This window comes from Bicyclus anynana, chromosome 24 (genome assembly GCF_947172395.1).
Source record: "Bicyclus anynana chromosome 24, ilBicAnyn1.1, whole genome shotgun sequence".
In the NCBI taxonomy this organism is placed as follows: Eukaryota; Metazoa; Arthropoda; class Insecta; order Lepidoptera; family Nymphalidae; genus Bicyclus; species Bicyclus anynana.
Genome location: NC_069106.1, coordinates 2,036,084 through 2,056,805, shown reverse-complemented (window position 1 = coordinate 2,056,805; position 20,722 = coordinate 2,036,084). Strand labels below are relative to the sequence as shown.

At 38.7% G+C, this 20,722-nt stretch overlaps 1 protein-coding gene across 6 annotated transcripts in view; it reads left to right on the top strand.

Annotated features, from left to right (window-relative positions):
• The window catches only part of LOC112043992 (facilitated trehalose transporter Tret1), a 51,150-nt gene that overhangs the window by 19,133 nt on the left and 11,295 nt on the right, over positions 1-20,722 (top strand). For 2 of the 6 annotated variants that reach the window (XM_024079701.2, XM_024079702.2), the window contains exons 3-4: positions 17,783-17,944; positions 18,870-19,072. In XM_024079701.2, the coding sequence (XP_023935469.1) occupies positions 17,783-17,944; positions 18,870-19,072 (365 nt within the window). Of the gene's footprint in view, positions 1-1,333; positions 1,438-1,520; positions 1,642-17,782; positions 17,945-18,869; positions 19,073-20,722 lie in introns of those variants that run through there. The other 4 variants (XM_052889074.1, XM_024079704.2, XM_052889075.1 and 1 more) reach the window with 4 other exon arrangements.

Sequence of the window (20,722 nt, the reverse complement as noted above, 5' to 3'; positions counted from 1 at the left end):
ATGAAAAACAGGGGGTATTAGGCTTTAGGATATTGTAGAAGTTTTTTGTAAACTGTAGAATTTCCATACCTTGATTACTGGACGATAAAACTGGGGTTCGAAACTGGGGTTCGAATAAAACTAGATCTAAGTGAAACAGTAAACGTTTGTATGATTGTTTTCGTAGGCGATAGTCATGAGAAGTAAAAAGTATTAGGGGTATAGAAAATACCTACTACCCCAGTTTTCATCATCATCATCATCATATCAGCCGATGGACGTCCACTGCAGGACACAAGCCTTTGGTAAGGACTTCCAAACATCACGATACTGAGCCGTCTGCATCCAGCGAATCCCTGAGACTCGCTTGATGTCATCAGTCCACCTGGTGGAGGGTCTACCAACACTGCGCTTTGTATCCCAACGTCCGCACTTCCAACTATGTGCCCCGCCCATTGCCACTTCAGCTTCGCGGCTATTTGAGCTATGTAATGATTTATTTATTTTGCTATCATCCGCGAAAAGCCGACGAACTCATGCGACAACGTCACCCAGGTCCGACAAAATACTCTCTTGCAAAGTCTTTGCAATTGCACGTAATTGTTCGCGGATGATAGCAAAATAAATAAATCATTATATAATCATGATGAACTTCCGCAAAGTAACGTTTCGTCATCAACCCATATTCGGCTCACTGCTGAGCTCGAGTCTCCTCTCAGAATGAGAGGGATTAGGCCAATAGTCCACCACGCTGGCCCAATGCGGATTGGCAGACTTCACACACGCAGAGAATTAAGATAATTCTCTGTTATGCAGGTTTCCTCACGATGTTTTCCTTCACCGATTGAGACACGTGATATTTAATTTCTTAAAATGCACACAACTGAAAAGTTGGAGGTGCATGCCCCGGACCGGATTCGAACCCACACCCTCCGGAATCGGAGGCAGAGGTCCTATCCACTGGGCTATCGCGGCTCTAAGTGTGCGATATGCAAGTGCAAAGTAACGTTTGCTTCTATCCAATATTTGAGCTATGTCGGTGACTTTGGTTCTTCTGCGGATCCCCTCATTTCTGATTCGATCACGCAGAGAAACTCTGAGCATAGCTCGCTCCATCGCCCGCTGAGTGACTTTGAGCCTTCTTACGAGGCCCATAGTTAGCATTGCATTATTATTATTATAGTAATACTTATAGTAATACGTGAAGGTACTTACAGAATATTTTCAGGGTACCACTTACTTGTTTAGGGTACCGCTTATATCTAAGAAATATCTATTCAATGTACAGATCTTTCTTACGATTTTATTACATGCAATATAGATACGCACGTACATAATATTATTAATACGTCACGATCTGTCGATATTCATAGTTCGCGTCGCAGAGCGCTCAGTCGGTAATCAGCCTTACAATGGAGGCAGGGCAGCTATGGCGGCAGTATTTAGTCGGGGCAGTCGGTACGTCGCCATTTTATAACTATTCCGTGTTTTTTTTGTAAATAAAAATGTAAAGATCTAAAATTTCCAAGTTTTTATAACTCAAACTGTGTAAATTGAATAAAATCACAAGATTCCCTAACTTAAAGTGTGTTAAAAATAAAACTGCGATAAAATTGCAAAAAGTATGTGCTTGTTTTTAAATAAAATTGTGACAATGAAAAGGTAAAAATATATATAAAATATTCTAAATTTCCAAGTTTTTTTTAACTCAAACTGTGTAAATTTAATAAAACCACAAGTTTTCCTAACTTCAAGTGTGTTTAAAATAAAATAAAACTGCGATAGGAGCTCTACAATTGCAAAAAATATGTGCATGTTTATAAATAATATTGTGACAATAAAAAGGTAAAAAATAAATTTAAAATTTCAAGTTTTTTTAAGAAAAACTGATACTAAATCGATCTTTAGAATCACAAGATTTCCTTGCTCGAAGTGTGTTGTTTACCAAAAATATGCGACAGTAACTCTACAATTGCAATTAATATGTGTGATAAAAATCTAAAATTTCCTAAAATTCCAAGTTTTTATAACTCAAATAGAGACGTGATCGTATAGTGGATATGACCTCTGCCTCCGAGATTCCGGAGGGTGTGGGTTCGAGTCCGGTTCGGGGCATGCACCTCCAACTTTTCAGTTGTGTGCATTTTAAGATATTAAATATCACGTATCTCAAACGGTGAAGGAAAACATCGTGAGTGAGTGAGGACTATTGGCCTAACCCCTCTCATTCTGAGAAGAGACTCGAGCTCAGCAGTGAGCCGAATATGGGTTGATAACGAACGAACGATAACTCAAATTGAACTTTAGAATGACAATATTTCCTGGCTTGAAGTGTGTTGTTTAAAAAATATGCGATAAACTCTACAATTGTGTATGTTTTTATTATTGACGAAGTGTTTTTTGTTTACAAAAAATCAAATTTTAACTGATGTTAACTTAAAAGGGAATAAATAATTTAATAATCGCGGGATTGTTTGTACATTTTTCTAATTGTTTAATCGGTGTTTTTTACTCGAAAACATTGGCTTTCTGTCATTTTCATTCATTCAAAAGTTATTCTGTGGATGTTTTACAGTGAGTGATTTAAGTATGATTGTTTATTAAACAGTGCATCGAGTGACATGAGTGACCAACTCAAGTGGGAACTGCTACTTAAATAAGTGTTTCCTAGATTTTGTATATTTTTTGAATAGGCAAAGGTTTGACAGAACGTTATATGGATGGTTTTTACTTATCATGTAACTTCTTATCATAGTAAAATTAAAAACCTCTACGTCAATACATATACTTAATAAATAAGTCTTTGATTTAAAAATAAGTGCTTATTTACACACACACACAAAGGCTTTTTAAAATATTTATCTGTATGTTTGTCTAGGCTAATCTTGGGATGGCTGAACCGATTTACATGGGACTCTGACTGGTAGATAGGGAAGGTTATTGAGCGACATATAGGCTACCTTTCGTCCTTTCGATAACCGTTTTTATGACCTCCGTGGCGCAGTAGTATTCGCAGTGGATTTACAAAAAGGAGGTCCTGTGTTCGATCTCCGGCTGGGCTGATTGAGGTTTTCTTAGTTGGTCCAGGTCTGGCTGGTGGGAGGCTTCGGCCGTGACTAGTTACCACCCTATCGACAACGACGTACTCGACGTAGAAACCGAGGAGGGTGTGGATTTTCATCCTCCTCCTAACAAGTTATCCCGCTTCCATCTTAAATTGCATCATCACTTGTCATCACGTGAGATGTTAGGGTTAGCCCTTAACTACAATCTCACCTGATTTCGTTCAAACTCGTTCGACTTTCGTTCGTTTCGTTCGTGAATCGTTATTTTTTTTTTAATCCAAGTTAGCTTCTATAGATTAAAAAAAATACCTGTATTTTACTACGCAGATGAAGTCGACGCTAGTTCGAAATATAAATACAAATAGGTAGGTACAACATTCGATGCTTTACTAAAATAAATTCAAACTATTGTACATTTGGGCTGATAAAACAAGGAAATAAGCTAATTGTACACTGAATATTATTAATAACATTGATCTTCGCATGAACCAAAATTAATACAAATAAAACAATGTGCTACGTCACACATGTGCGTATCGCTGACATTGTATTACAATATACTCGTATATAAACATTGTAATATATAATATATAAACGTTGTTATATTTTACGATCAATATATTCTGTATGTCCTCTACGAAGTAAGCAACAAAAACATATTAATATCTAAGTATCAATCGTCAATCGTCATCAACCCATATTCGGCTCACTGCTGAGCTCGAGTCTCCTCTCAGAATGAGAGGGGTAAGGCCAATAGTCCACCACGCTGGCCCAATGCGGATTGGCAGACTTCACACACGCAGAGAATTAAGATAATTCTCTGGTATGCAGGTTTCCTCACGATGTTTTCCTTCACCGATTGAGACACGTGATATTTAATTTCTTAAAAATGCACACAACTGAAAAGTTGGAGGTGCATGCCCCGGACCGGATTCGAACCCACACCCTCCGGAATCGGAGGCAGAGGTCATTTCCACTGGGCTATCACGGCTATCTAAGTATAATGTTATTTATTTACATAAGTACCTACTAGCAATATTAATTTATCAATAGTTATGTAAACAATTATACAGGTACACTTTTATATTAGACTAGCTAACGCCCGCGACTTCGTCCGCCCTTACAGTAGTATCGCTGTAATAATGGAGTAACTTCTCCCGTTTCCCAACATTTCCCTTCACTGCTCTGCTCCTATTGATCGTAGCGTGATGAAAAGTATACTATAACCTGCCCAGGAATATGAAGAATGATTGTACCAAGTTTCGTTAAAATCCGTTCTGAAGTTTTTGTTTCAATAACGAACATACAGACAGACAGACAAAAGTTTTACTGATAGCATTTTTGGAATCTATCTAGGAACTTGTTGGGAGGAGGATGAAAATCCACACCCCTTTCGGTTTCTACACGATATCGTACCGGAACGCTAAACCGCTTGGCGGTACGATTTTGTCGGTAGCCACGGCCGAATCCTCCCACCGTCCTGAACCAATTAAGGTAAAACCTTAATCGGCCCAGCCGGGGATCGAACCCAGGACCTCGCATGAAACTGCGCCCAACCCAGGACCTCCATTTTGTAAATCCACCGCGCATACCACTGCGCCACGGAGACTGTCTTATAGAGAATATCTCGCCCTCGTAGACTCTCGTCCATTATGTCTAACCACTGAGTCAACGGAGTTTTTTTTGGAACAATGCTTTAAATTTCGTAGACCATTTTCCTTTATTCTCATGAGTCATGGCATGTCCTCACATTTCCATATAGATCTCAAGGCAAACTGCGTCTAATGTTTAATGGTAAGCGTCCACATATCCGCATCGTTCGCATCGGACGGATCGCATCAAACGGATCGTAGTATATAGTTTTGACGGGCTTCGTGGCGCTGTGGTGTGTGCGGTGGAATTACAAGATTGGGGGTCATGGGTTTGATTCCCGGCTGGGCTGATTGAGGTTTCCTTAATTGGTCCTGATCTGGCTGGTGAGAGGCTTTAGTAGTGGCTAGTTACCACCCTACCAGCAAAGAAGTACCGCCAAGCGATTTAGCGTTCCGGTACGTCTTGGAAACCGAAAAGGGTGTGGATTTTCATCCTACTCCTAACAAGTTATCCCGCTGCCATCTTATATAGCATTATCACTTACCATCAGGTGAGATTGTAGTCATAGTCGAACTTGTAAAGAATAAAACATTGCGTAGAAAGTCATACAAATTACTCCACTGATCCGCATCGTACGGATCGAACGAATCTACCGTAAAATTTAAAAACCGTCTAATGGGACGCGTCCGTTACATACGATGCTGATAGGTGGACGCTTATCTTAAGATTACAAATTGTTACCTGTCTTCTGTGTTTATATCCAAAAATAAATAATTAATTTAATGGTTAATTTAAATACCTTTATTGCTTTTTATTAAAAGTCGTGACTAATCTTCAGAGATTCTATCTTGTTGTGATCATACAATAAAGTTGTAAGAATGTCGACTAGACCTATTATAAGTCAATAATTTATATAGATGGAGAAAGATAGACTATTTATAAAAGTATTTAATTCTAAATAGATTTTTTTTTCATAATCATTTATAATGAAAATTTTTAATCTACAAATAGAAATTATTATTAGTGAATCCTTAACCTAGTTTTATAAAGAATTCTATAAGATACAAAAATTTCACACACGTTTTATACAAACTTGTTTTCATGCTATATTTTTTATCTTTACTTATTGTATTTGGGTCTGCATTTGGGTCTCAGGAATTGATATAATAAGTACTATTCAACATAATTGGAATAGTAGATCTGTAGAAAGGAGATGGTCCATTTCAGGTCCACTCTTGTATTGGACCTGAAATGGACCATTTATTCATCATCATCATCATTATCAGCCGATGGACGTCCACTGCTGGACTTAGACCTCTTGCATGGACCTATGCATACAATATTATGTTATACAAGCATAACGGTCTCGAGCTGCCAGCATCCAGCGGTTTCCTGCAATCCGCTTGATGTCCTCGGTCCACCTAGTGTATTGTATTGCATCACTAAAAATTAAAAAATACAGGGTATTTGTTAAAATCTGAATATCTGAATAAATTTAACTAAATAAAAACAAATAAATAAAATTAAAAGTCAAGTTTTTGAGTTATATCAAGATGGCGCCCGTAGTAAGCAACTATGACATGACAATTGACAGCAAACGTCAAAACGACTACTGCGTTGAAAACGTCATCAATTGTTGCATTTCTTGGAAGAGAATGAATATTATTTCGAAAAGTAAATTCGTAGATTCAAAAATAGTTTAAAAAAATATTTTCTTTTATTTCCGCCAGGGTACAATGACTGACCCTGGGCTCCATACAATTTTGGACCATCTCCTTTACTGTGACATAGAGACGGTCACGCTAGTGATCTTATAAGGGTTCCGTTTTTGTACATACGTATGTTTGGAACCCTAAAAGAAGCGTAGAAACTACTCTGTAAAGTAGAACTTTATCAAGTGTTTGACCCGGTTTTAAATCATACGAAGCTGAGAGCTGCCCCCCTAGCCAAGTTGATTCTCTTTCTACGATCGCTAACGCTTCGAAAACTTGAGAAATGTATCGGAATGACAGATCTTGATCACGTGACCTGTCGATTTTTTTTTTTAATAATGAGCTTTACGGCTCTGTGTTCTGGCCCTTTTGAGCCCGAATGACCTGTCGATAGCAAATGCCATTCCCATAGATCTTTCTAGTTTTTGAAGCGTAATCGAACGTGGAAAGAGAATCGACGTCCCACTTGGCTAGGGGGGCCGTGTACACTACAATTCTTTATTATCTTATTCTCATAATAAGTGAAATACTGTAAAGTGTATTGACATCCAGTAGATTGGATTGTAATCTCGGTTACTGCTTATCGTGGGTTAACTTACATCTGTTTGAAAAATCTTATCTGAACAAGATAATTATGATAACTCCAAGTCAAATCTTAATACTCAAATGCTCCTTATACTGTTATATTTTATTATTATAATATTCATGTAGGTATATCTATTATCAGCTATTCGTATAAGCTTCGCTAAGCGATGTATTGTCCAAATAGAAAAATTTAAAAAAAACGGTCAAGTATGAGTCGCGTAGTCTAGGCTAGGGTTCCGCGATTATACGCCAATGCCGACTTAGAATGGTGATTTTTAACCGGCTTCAAAAAGAGAGGAGGTTCTCAATTCGAGTCTATGTTTTTTTGGTTCGTGACTACAACTTTGTCAACTTTAGTCCTGGTCTAAGATCCGTTATTAGAAATATATACCCTCATCTATTATTATACAATGGGGATGATGACTATGTTTGAATATTTTTTTTATGATACGTATTATGGACGTCATAAAGCAACTGTCACCGTACCCATGCTATCTGGAAAACACTGTATCTCTGTATAGTCTCTGTGCTAATCGGTGGACGGGAAGTTAGAAGTTAACCCTTGACTGCGTTCTCATCTGATGTTAAGTGACGATGCAGTCTAAGATGGAAGCAGGCTACCTTGGATCGTACCGGAACGCTAAATCGCTTGGCGGTGCGTCTTAATGCAGTACGCCGGGGAGGTGGTAACTAGCAACGGCCGAATTCTGCCACCAGACCAGACCTGAGCCAATTTAGAAAATTTGAAACTGACCCTAGGAGACCCAGGACCTCTTTATTGCAATTTCAACTGCCCCAAAAAGGTCGTCAATTTATTAAAGGTTCCTTATCCTACTGAACCCTAAAAATAAAACCAGCTATATTTTCTCTTATACGATTATCAGGCAAATTATTTTATTATTCTAGTATAGCAGTGTAAATTATATAATATTGTTTATGATGTATCTCTAACAGTATTTATTGTCACTGTAACTGATATGATTATCACTGTGATATGGAGGTTATGGCTTTTACTTTATTTACATTACAACTTCTATGCATTTAGTAGAATAGGGATGATGACAGTTTCTTTAATTGTATATAAATTAGGAGTATGCTATTAACAAAGCAATGTTGTAAAAGTAACAGGGTATCTGCGATCATTACTCTTGGAGCTACAGGTATTTAAAGGGCCAGATTTGCGGCGCTGCCGCGGATCTCTGAAAAACGCCCCATACAAAATGGTACGAATTAATGACGTCGCTGATAATTTTGATCGTTAGATTTGTATGGGCGGGTAGGTGCGTAAGAATCTGCCAACATCTATTTTCATAAATTAAAAATTAAATATAAGGATGCTCCATTCTACAAATTATAAGGCAAAACATGGGTCAGTTAGTATTGTAAACCCATATTCGACTCACTGCAGAGCTCGAATGTGAGAGGGGTTAGACCAATAGTCCACCACGCTGGCCCAATGCGGATTGGCAGACTTCACACACGCAGAGAATTAAGCAAAATTCTCAGGTATGCAAGTTTTTTTTAACGATCGTTAAAAAAACTCTCGTGCGAATGATGATTAATATTAGATGAAGAGGATGTGATGATGCACCTGTTTACATTCATCGTCATCAAACCATATTTGGCTACCTACTGAGCTCGAGTCTACTCTGAAAGTGAGAGGGGTTAGGCCAATAGTCCACCACCCTAGCCCAATGCGGATTGGCAGACATCACACACGCAGAAAATCAAGAAAATTCTCTGGTATGCAGGTTTCCTCACGATGTTTTCCTTCACCGTTTGAGACACGTGATATTACTATTTCTTAATATGCACACATCTGAAATGTTGTGTGCATTTTTAACCGACTTCAAAAAGGAGGAGGTTCTCAATTCGGTCGGTATTTTTTTTTATGTATGTACATTGTACACTGATTACTCAAAGACTCCTGGACCGATTTCAAAAATTCCTTTTTTTTTAAAACGGTATAGTCCCCATTTGGTCCCATTGCAGTCATGTCGATGATGGAATCCTGGAGAAATTGAGGGGAACTTTTGAAAATTATATGGGTGTCTAGTGTGTTCGTAAACTTTTCCATTTAGTACTTTTAAGCACTACAATTTTATGAAGGTTTAAAATCGATCTGATGATGGAGCCATAAAACAGACGAGGGAACTCCTCGGCAATTTACAGAAATTAATTCTTAATTTAAGCCATTTCTGACAGGACCACATGAAACAACACTGTCTGCAAAATCTAAATCTATAAGATATTCTCACATGGCTTAAATTAATACATCACCGGCTTAGCACCGCCTTCATACTGATCAGCAGGTAGAACATATTATGATGTTATTTTTCGCTTTTTAGTTTAGTGGGTACGTTTTTAGGTTTTGGAGTCGGTTGTAATTTTTTAATTAAAATTTTTATTATAATCTTAATTTTGATAAATCTCTTTTAAAAGATTGATTAATAGGTTTTTTAAATATTATGTCACAAAGTTTATCGCTATAATAGCAAGTTTATGCTATTGGAGGTCGAGTATTGCGATTACAACAACAATAATTATGTATTTATCATTCGATCATAACTGTCTGTAACTGTTAAGTAGTGATACCGTTATTATTATATATATTTTTTATTATTTACAAGTTAGCCCTTGACTACAGTCTCACCTGATGGTAAGTCATGATGCAATCAATGTAAGATGGAAGCGGGCTAACTTAGGAGGAGGATGAAAATCCACACCCCTTTCGGTTTCTACACGGCATCGTACGCGCTAACTTAAGAGTAGGATGAAAATCCACCTTACAGTTTCTACACGATATCGCACCGGAAAGCTAAATCACTTGGCGGTACGTCTTTGTCAGTAGGGTAGTAACTAGCCACGGCCGAAGCCTCCTACAAGCCAGACCACAATCGGGATAGCCGGGGATCGTACCCAGGACGATCTCTTCCAATTATTTGTAAAGACTGTTAGGTGTGGGTACGACAATAGTCCAGATTATTATCCCAAATTTTTTAAGCAATTTTCCGCGTAATTCCGTAAGAATTGTATTTCAGTAGGGTTCAAAAAAATCATTGAAAAAAAAAGGATGAATAAGGCTTCTGTGGTCACTCCTTCCTCTGGTTGAGGTTCCAAATTTTGAACATTTTTCAAAATTTGGAGGTCCCCCAAGACCTGACTCCGCTCCCCATTACTAGTGCAACTATTAGATATATCTATTAATGCAGAGTATTTTTAATTATTTTTTCTTGAAAACAAGTCAAAGCCAAAATTCATTTATTACTATTAGGCTTAGTTTACAAGCACTTTTGAAAAGTCAAGATTATGTCATAATTTAATTTAATCTAATGGTGGTAATAATAGTCGAAAACTTAAAACTAAAGTTACGAGGGTTCCAAACTCGCCTTGGTCCGAGAAGAGCCCACAACAAACTCAGCCAAGGTTTTTTTTGTTTACCACCATTTTACAAACTTATTTAAAACTAAGCACACAGTCGTATATTAGAGTTTAACACCAAGTTAAGTTAACCCTTGACTACGATATCACTAAGCCTACAGCAAAGACGCAATCTAAGATCCCTCAGAAGAGTCCCTTAACCCGTTTTTCCCTAACTACGTGCCCTAACAACCGAGCTTATCACAATAATATTTATTTTACTACCATCACCGCTATTATCTCACGTTGCTAGATAAGCCAACCTACGTCTATCTAATCTAGATCACTAGATATATCTAGATCTGTGGAAGCACGTTTGTTACGTGATAAATTACTATATTAATTTTACAAGCGCAAAAATCAATTTATTACTCGATAGTGAGATAGGGCAGGGGTAATCAAGAATTTTTGTTTCTTTTATGAGTAATCACCCTGGGCCCCCCAACTAATTTTGGTACAGGGTCCCTCCAAGGCACGCTACGCCACTGACTCGAGGGCCAAGATTATAAAGGTCTGTCTATATCTACAGACATTTAGCGTGAAAGACACGTGCCGTGGCAGACAAAATTGTATTCTTCTATACAGTGTTAACATATTTATATCAATCGTAACGCGCCCGCGCAGACATTGACAGACACGGGCCGCGCCCGGTCAGTATACGCGTAAAGAATATTTTATCTGTGCGGTTCATGTCTGTAGAGTCCTCTGCATGAAACCTGGACTAAAATTGACAGCGCCTTACACAATTGACAATAAGACCGCCATTACCAAATGACATTGAGCGCCATTAAGACATTTATTATAGGACTCTAAAGGTGATCACAAATATAAGAAAACTAATGTCGAACAAAGGTTATGATTCACAACACTTGTCCGGACAACTTAATTAACAAATCAAACTGTAACCAAAATAAGACCCTAGAATGGCAGAGAATGACCTTGAGTGGAGTCACGTACTTGAGAACGATGTGTGTAGGGTTAAAGGCGCCTTTTACTGATATCAAACACTCCCCTTTTCCACTCAAGTCACTCTCCCCGCCTATCACAAGTAACCCATAAAGAATTACACAACAAGAGATGTGGACGGCTCGAACGCCACAAGCACACTGAAGCCAACACGAGATCGAGCGACGTCATATCCGTCACAGACTACTATTTCCAACACTAAACGGCGATAACACATTAGCGCCGCGTTTGGGGGACTTCTTTCATAAAAAGGACTTGTGTTTTTAACTACCTTCTGGGCATTGTGAATCGACGGTGTCTGTGGGTGTCTGCCATGCTACTTCTCTGTGACACACTGATTCTGTAGATATAAACGGATCTTTAATCGTTCTGTACTCTGAGTATTTTATATCCTCCATTGACTCGAGCCGAGAATCGAATACAGTGTCGGTTATAAATGTAAAACTATGCATTATGCACTAATTAGGTGAAAATGGTAGTCAAAGTTAACTGGGCCTTAGTCATGCGGCACGTCGATTCTCTTTCTACAAAACGCTAATGCTTCGAAATTTAAAAAATGTTTGGGAATGACGTTCATGATCGATGGATCACGTGATCAAGTTGTCGATCGAATTTGTCATTACCATACATTTTTAGTTTACGATGTAGCATTTGTCGAAAAAGAAATCAATGTGCCACATGGCTAGAGGCCCGGCCCTCCTAGCTAAGTGGCACATCGATTCTCTTTCTACGATCGCTAACGCTTCGAAAACTAGAAATATGTGTGGGGATGACATTTGCTATCGACAGCTCACGTGATCTAGATCTGTCATTCCCATACATTTTTTTTAGCGTTAGGGATCGTAAAAAGAGAATCGACGTCCCACTTGGCTAGGGGGGCTGTTTTGCACTCACTAGTACCTATCTATCGACGTCTATATTTATTACAATTTACAATACGCGATTAACATTATGCAAGTAGGTACACACTCGTCGGTAAGTGTCAACAGTGAACTAGAAAACATTTCCTGCGTTTGTTAGAATTATCAACAAAATGATTTATAATTTTATTGATATACACTTGATAAATGCATTTGCAAAGGCATCTCATCTAGTTTATTTTAAATGCAATATTAGTACACTAGCAGACGCCCGCGATTTCGTTCGCATTGAATTAAGTTTTTCGCGAATCTTGCAGAAACCAAGACTTTTTCGGGATAAATGGTAGCTTATGTGTTAAACCCGCGTATTATCTATCTTCGATTTAAATTTCAGCCAAATCAGTGCAGCAGTTGCGGAGTAACACCTCAAACGAACATACAAACAAACATCCATACAAACTTTCGCGTTTATAATTTGTTCGTCCGTATGGAATTCAGTTTTTCGCAAATCTCGGAAAACCCAATGGTTATTTTCGGGATAAAAGGTAGCTATGAATGTTTGGATGTTTGTTACTCTATAACGCCGCTACTACTGAAGCGATTTAGCTGAAATTTGGAATGGAAATAGATTTTACTCTGGACTTTTTATCCCGAAAATCCATGGTTTCCCGACATTTGCGAAAACTGATGATTTTGATGATATGAATGTTTGTTACTCTATAACGCCTCAACTACTGAACCGAATTAGCTGAAATTTGGTATATTAAGATATATTATAGCCTGGATTAACACACTTAATTTTTATCCCGGAAAAATCCATGGTTTCCGAGGGATTTGTGAAAAACTAAATTCCACGCGGACGAAGTCGCGGGTGTCCGCTAATGTGAAATAATGTATCGGTTGAGTGGTTTTTGTGATATATAGTAAAAGGGATAGGGTAGGTACAGGGAAGAGGTGCACATAAATCAAAGCGAAGCTTGACGGTCCGCTAGTTAGAATATGACGAATAACTTTTCTTTGTCTCCACAACATCTCAGACCAATTATAGAGGGACCTGTATCGCACTCATAGTCACGAACAATATTGTCTGTCATTTTCTGAGGAAAACGAGCTAAGATTTGGTATATATCATATACTAAACCAGAAGTTTTTGCCCGTTTTTTACACAACTCAATTACACAAAAAGGTATTTTTACGGACCTCTTTAACCGACGAACACGATTACAACTATTTAACATCGATACTATAGAGACAGTTTTCATAATCGCATTAGATCGTTGATCATATACTTTGACAGAAAAGTAATGTCTAGCGAGGCAGGTCCTATACAACAATTGGTCTGAGCACAACATACTCTAACACACTATCATGCAAACACTCGTACAGGTTTTATTAAGATAACGAATTAAAAATATTCGAAAAACCAGAATAAAACGCGGAAAAAAACAAAGTCGGGCGCGTTTGCTATCTGAATACATAATTATTAAAATGAACCGCTATTACGCCAGTATGACGAGCAATTTGTTACAACTATTTAAAACAAAAAGAATCATTATTATGAACAGGAAAACATGTATTTTTCGACCATTATCTACAATAATGTCAACAGAGCAGTGATAGCCCAGTGGATATGACCTCTGCCTCCGATTCCGGAGGGTGTGGGTTCGAATGGCCATGGGGCATGCACCTCCAACTTTTCAGTTGTGTGCATTTTAAGAAAGTAAATATCACGTGTCTCAATCGGTGAAGGAAAACATAGTGAGGAAACCTGCATACCAGAGAATTATCTTCATTCTCTGCGTGTGTGAAGTCTGCCAATCCGCATTGGGCCAGTGTGGTGGACTATTGGCCTAACCCCTCTCATTCTGTGAGAAGACTCGAGTTCAGCAGTGAGCCGAATATGGGTTGATGACGATGTAAACAGGTCACAACATCTTCATCTAATATTAACCATCATTCGCACGAGAGATATTTAAACGAACGTTAAAAACGTTCAAATTAGGTACCACACTTACGAGGCATCAACGAGGCAGTTAATTGAACCATTATGAAAAGGAAAATGATTTTTTAACCTTTAACTATTGTGCTATGAGTAGGTACGTACGGAACCTTAGGTAGCTATGTATGTAACTAAACAATACATCCATAAATTATATGTACTCGTAAATATGGCATTAGAGCCAGTGAGGGTAAGATCTTCGTTATTTTCAAAGACTAAAAGTTCGTTAGCTCGTGTACCTTATCTATTAGTACCATAGGCAAATATAGAGTTGTAATCGTGACTTCGGGAGGTAATAGGTTACAAAGGTAAAAAGCTTATATAATGATTTATTTATTTTGCTTCTATATTTTGTTGACTCTACAACTTTGCAATTGTACTTTGTAGAGTCAACATCTCCTGAGGATGCTCCGGTGTCGGGGAAACGTACATAGAGAGTATTTTGTCGGACCTGGGTGACGTTGTCACATGGGTTCGTCGACTTTTCGCGGATGATAGCAAAATAAATAAATCATTATATAATCATGATGAACTTCCGCAAAGTAAAACCTGCTTCTATCCAATATTTAAAAGGTCAAAAGCCCTGAATTGTTTAAGTACAAAACGTAATCTTTTGGAATTTTCTTCCACATAATATGAGACCTCATGTCAGTCAGTCAGCTACGTGGTAACCCTTTGAAAAACACCGTTAATATTAAAATTTTAAGAGTCAGATCAGAGGTATATGATCAGCTAAGACTCGTGCCCGAAAAATCGAACGATAAATACGAGTACTTACAAGCGTATTAAAATTGAATCTTGATAATTATAATAGAAAACAAGTAAACATACAAAATCATTTTCAGAAAGTGTGTTCAAAGTCTGTTTCCTCGCAAATCTATATCTATACTTCTATACTAATATTATAAAGAGGTAAAGTTTGTAAGTTTGTAAGTTTGTCACATTTTTTAAATGGGGTAATCTTCGGAACTACTGGTCCGATTTCAAAAATTCTTTCACCAGTAGAAAGCTACATTATCGGGGAGTGCTATAGGCTATATTTTATATTAGTATGATATAAATTCGCCGAGTTAACACAGTTTTTGTCATACAGGTCGGACCGAAAATCCTCTTAAGCAGACTTATTCGCATGCGCTGCCTTAACCATTGTGTAAAATTGAAATTAATGTATGGAGGCTTTATGTATCTTTTAAAGTTCTACAATAAAGTCCGCGACGCCATATATCTATCTTCTATATATTAGCAGATATAGTAACTTTTGTGTTTTAAAAATTATTAATTTTATATACTTAGGTTTGCGTCATTATTTATGCTACTTAACTTAAATCCTTATCAAAATAAATTATTTAATAATCACAAGGATATTATGGAGATAAGATTTGCCATTTATAGTATGTTAATTAGTTAAATAGTTTCGGAGATAATACAAAATTTCTAAAAGACGCAGTAATTTCGCTACATGACGCCCCGCGCTTTCAATTACGTAGTTCCCGTTCCCGTGTGAATATGAGGATCAAACATAGCCTATGACACTCGCAAATAACGTAGCTTACTACTGGTAAAAGAATTTTCTAAATCGGTCCAATAGATCCAGAGATTACCCCACTTTAGTTTCTTGGAAAATAGTCCTTTGGTCGTCGCACCACGCTCAAAGGGCAGGACCGATTTTGCTAAGGTGTAGGTTAGGGTACGAGTAGATTAGGGTAGGGTAGGGGTAGTGTAGGGGTAGGGTAGAGGTAGGGGTACGATAGGGAAGGGTAGGATAGAGGTAGGGTAGGGAAGGGGTAGGGTACGAGTAGGGTATGGTACGGGTAGGGTAGAGTACGGGTAGGGTACGGGTAAGGTAGAGGTAGGGTAAGGGTAGGGTAGAGGTAAGGCAGGGGTAGGGTAGGGTTAGGGTTAGCGGCAGGGTAAGGGAAAAGTAGGGGCACAGTAGGGTTTGGTAGGTTTAGGTAGGGAGTAGGGTAAGGTAGGGGTAGGGAAGATGTGTACATAAGTAAAAGCGAAAGCGAAAGCATGACCGCTATCACACTAATATTTTAAAGACGAAAGTTTGTGTGTGTGTGTATGTTTGTTCCTCCTTTACGCTGCGGCTGCTAATGCGATTTGGATGAAATTTGGAATGGAAATAGATTTTATTCTGGATTAACACATAGGCTAAAAAAAAGAAAAAAAAAAAAAAAGAAACTACTACAGGTAGGCTACTTTTCATCCCGGAATAGTCCATGGTTTACGAGGGATTTCTAAAAAAACTAATTTTACGCGGACGAAGTCGCGGGCGTCCGCTAGTATGTTATAAAACGTATAATGACATACATGCGCTGTGATACTTACACCCTCTGCTTACTTGTAATCCTTGCCTACGGCTCGGGCTAGCAATATCGGCTCGGCCTTAATTATCGACATACCGCACTAACACCATAATGAACTATTAAGAGTACATGAAACGAGACGTCAGGTTATGTCATGAGATAATTTAAGGATAGGATAGAAGATAAAATAGAAATAGTATTCACAACCCATAATCGAACCTATAACCTCGCGGTCTTAAATCTGGTCTGTATTCACATCACAACATCATCACTATGTCTATTTCAAGACAGGAAATACGCCGACGTCAGATCTACTTCTACACAATGGGTTAATGGACGATCGTTTAGACTAGTAGCGTACTCTTAGGGACATCACACACTATGCGGCCACGACCACCATCAAGAACAGCGGCCACGATCACGATCAGTGGCCACAACGACCAGTAAGTACTAACATGCAACCAATATCGTCCAATGGCGGCGGAGTTGTCCCACTTCCATCTCATTCGTCCCAACGCAATGAAAGAGATAGCAATATTTCCGGCTGTACCACCATTGGTTGTAATTTGGCTATTTCTGTTTGGTTAGATTGTCTTCCTCTAGGTCTTGGTCGCGTGCTAGCACCTCAGAATATCTCAGACTAATTATAAATTAATCTTAGACTAATACATAAGGATCGCTGTCATAAAGACGCTAGACGTTACTTTTCTGTCAAAGTATATGATCAAAGATATTAGATCTTTGATCATATACTTTGACAGAAAAGTTTGAAAAGAAAAGCGATTATAAAAAAATCTCGATAGAATCAATCTTTCATAGTTGTGTTTGTCGGTTAAAGAGCTCTGTAAAAATACCTTTTTGTGTAGTTGAATGGTTTAAAAAACGGGCCAAAACTTCTAGTTTAGTATAAGTCCTCAGAAAATGAGAGTCAATTATGTTCTTCGACCATTAATAACAGGACTTGCCTCGCTAACCGTTACCCCTCTGGCAAAGATCAAAAATCTATGATCTAACGCGTTTAAAAAACTGTTGCTATAGAATCGATGTTTCATTGTTTTCGTCAGGTAAAGAGCTCCCTAGAAATGCCGGTTTGTGTAGTTAAATGGCATAAAAAACGGCCAAAAACTTGTAGTTCAGTAAAAGATGGAGTAACGTTTCATTTGAAAGTATTTAAACCTTAATTTTATCAATTTTTTAATAAAAACCATAAAAAGAATCGATTCTTTTGACGAAACAGCCAAACATCGATCAGTAATCGAATATTCTATGTATTCTCATGTTTTCTCGACAGCGAACATCGCGATCCTGTGCACAGGCTACAGCATGGGATGGACGGCCCCCATCAACATCAAGCTGCAGAACAACGACACCTCGCAGTCGCCCCTCGATCATAAACCCTCCAATGGTGAGATCGCGTGGATGGGGTCCGTGCTCAACTTCGGCGCTATCGTTGGTATGTTATAAGTAGTTTTCGACGGCCTCCGTGGCGCAGTGGTATGCGCGGTGGATTTACAAGACGGAGGTCCTGGGTTCGATCCCCGACTGGGCAGATTGAGATTTTCTTAATTTGTCCAGGTCTGGCTGGTGGGAGGCTTCGGCCGTGGCTAGTTACCACCCTACCGGCAAAGACGTACCGCCAAGCGATTTAGCGTTCCGGTACGATGCCGTGTAGAAACCGAAAAGGGTGTGGATTTTCATTCTCCTCCTAACAAGTTAGCCCGCTTCCATCTTAGACTGCATCATCACTTACCATCAGGTGAGATTGTAGTCAAGGGCTAACTTGTAAAGAATAAAAAAAATAGCATTTTTAACCGAATTAAAAAAAGGAGGACTTTGTCAATTCGACCTGTATGTTTTTTTTTCCTTTTTTTAAAGTTTGTTACCTCATAACTTCGTCATTTGTCATCGTTATCAACCCATATTCAGCTCACTGCTGAGCTCGAGTCTCCTCTCAGAATGAGACGGGGTTAGACCAATAGTCCACCACGCTGGCCCAATGCGGATTGGCAGACTTCACACACGCAGAGAATTAAGAAAATTCTCTGGTGTGCAGGTTTCCTCACGATGTTTTCCTTCACCGTTTGAGACACGTGATATTTAATTTCTTAAAATTCACACAACTGAAAAGTTGGAGGTGCATGCCCCGGACCGGATTCGAACCCACACCCTCCGGCATAGAAGGCAGAGGTAATATCCACTGGGCTATCGTGAGGAAACCTGCATACCAGAGAAGTTTCTTAATTCTCTGCGTGTGTGAAGTCTGGCAATCCGTATTGGGCCAGCGTGGTGGACTATTGGCCTAATCCCTCTCATTCTGAGAAGACTCGAGCTCAGCAGTGAGCCAAATATGGGTTGATAATGATGATATTTCATATCAGGTCCGTTCATCGGTGGGTTCGCCGCCTCCACCATCGGCAGGAAGTGGGGGTTGATGTCTTCCACCATCCCCCTGCTGGTGGGCTGGATCCTGGCGGCCGTGGCTACCAACATGGCGTTCCTGTACGCTGGCAGGATATTCTGGGGCATCGCAGTCGGCATGCTCTTCACCATATCGCCCATGTATTGCGCGGAAATTGCCACCGTAAGTGTTGTTTTTCTATTTTTAAACACCGTTAAGTTTCCTTCGTCTTAAACGGAAATCCTGCATACAGGGTGCTCGCGAGTATTTCCCATAACACTAAGGTTCTTTAAGAGCGCGCAGCGCGTCAGTACGATATGGATAAAATTCGAAGCGCAAACGAGACGCCGAATTATGACTTTCACGTGAGTGAAAAGCACGGAGCGATTGACGCGCGACGCATATTTTATGACGTGAGCGCCAAAACCATTTTTACCTAATTGCAAGTAAATTAAACAACATAACGAAAAACAAAATGGCCATGTTCAAGATATATACCTAATTTTCTATACAAAACAAAAATTTAAGAAAATAAGTTTTCCCGAGATTGAAAGCAAAATGTGAGCAAAACATGTATTTTTCAAAAAAGTAAACTATCGAGAAAAGTTTTACAAATTGTGTATTTTGTATAGTCATATCGAAGCTAATATTTTGAAATATCATTTATCCAAATATCAGGCTCCTAACTTTTCCAGAATCTGAGATCCAGAACCATTTGTAACCACCAAATTACATATTGCACACTCTTAAACCGAAATCCTGCATACAGAGTGCTCGCGAGTATTTCCTATAACTCTAGGGTTATATTCTCTAAGGAAAACCAATTAAAAATGTCTAAGGAACAAGTGTTCTAAAATGAATATTTTCGGAGTAAAAGATATTTCTTTCGTAAATAGATCTTAAGTTGTGTCCCATATATCGCATCCCTACATTATCACCTAGCCAAATTTATTCATTGATAAATATCATGAAGTAGCTTACTAGTGAAGTGCGGAGTGCCAGTTGCAATGATATCTACAGTCTTGCCACTATACGATTATGTTTTTTTTTTTTTTTTTTAAATTATGTATTTTAAAATGCAAGGATAGATAAAGGCGTGTTACATGGAATCACTCCGCAACACCCTGTATATTATCGACTAGCGGACGCCCGCGACTTCGTCCGCGTGAAAGTCGTTGTAAACATTCAACTACCCCTATCCTACCCTACCCTAACCTACCTCTACCCTACCCCTACCCTAACCCAACTCTACCCCTACCCTACCCCTACCTTACCCTACCCTACCCCTGCCCTACCCCTACCCTACACATTAAGGCTGCACTTCTTTATTTATTCCTCCCACCGCGAGTCGCGTCGAGCGCGGCAACCGGTGAATTAGTATTCACGCGCGACGGCTTAGGTGTTTCTTTACCGAATTTTATGATTCTTTTTTTATTGAATAGGTAATAATGTTAAATTTCTTATTTGGGATGAGTGATGAGTGTTATAAACATAAGAGTAGACAAATGTAATTAGAAGGTCGTAACTGCTAAGCTATCGGGAGTTACACGTGTTATTGTGAGTCAACCATAAAAGATAGACATATATATGCTGTTGTGTTTTTATAGATAATTTTAAGGAGAACATTTCCGTCATACATGATTTCTATGTAGCTTTAACCATTAAGGCTGTACGCGCGACGGAAGCTTAAAAAATTGAGTAACTTCTCCCGTTTTCTCAACATTTCTCTTCACTGCTCTGCTCCTATTGATTGTAGAGTAATGAAAAGTATACTATAACCTGCCCAGGAGTATGTTGAATAATTGTACCAAGTTTCGTTAAAATCCGTCCAGT